At 40.6% G+C, this 239-nt stretch overlaps 1 protein-coding gene across 2 annotated transcripts in view; it reads right to left on the bottom strand.

The window, feature by feature from the left end:
- Positions 1–239, bottom strand: part of LOC116853354 (cytochrome P450 4C1-like) — a 6,645-nt gene that overhangs the window by 291 nt on the left and 6,115 nt on the right. Inside the window, exon 12 of one of the 2 annotated variants that reach the window (XM_032834414.1) lies at positions 94–154. In XM_032834414.1, coding sequence (XP_032690305.1) covers positions 94–154 — 61 coding nt within the window. Of the gene's footprint in view, positions 1–93 lie in introns of both variants that reach the window. The other variant, XM_032834413.1, reaches the window with a different exon arrangement.

Here is a 239-nt window from a genome sequence, read left to right as displayed (position 1 = left end):
TTCAACTCCAACATAGCGAATCGTTGACCTGCCACACATTTATAACTTATGTATTAAAAACTGTTTAGAGGTGTGAGCTTCGCGCTAGCTTACCTATACAATTGCGTGGTCCTGCACTGAACGGCAAATACGAATAAGGATGACGCTTTTGTATTTTTTCAGGCAAAAATCTATCTGGATCAAATACATCGGGATTCGGCCAGAAATTGAGATCTCTATGAGCGTGGAAGATATTGAGG

This window comes from Odontomachus brunneus, unplaced genomic scaffold, assembly GCF_010583005.1.
Source record: "Odontomachus brunneus isolate Ranch 3 - 2012 unplaced genomic scaffold, Obru_v1 Obru_scaffold_310, whole genome shotgun sequence".
NCBI lineage: Eukaryota > Metazoa > Arthropoda > Insecta > Hymenoptera > Formicidae > Odontomachus > Odontomachus brunneus.
The sequence above is the reverse complement of the archived record's forward strand: the minus strand, read 5'-3'. Positions and strand labels throughout refer to the sequence as shown.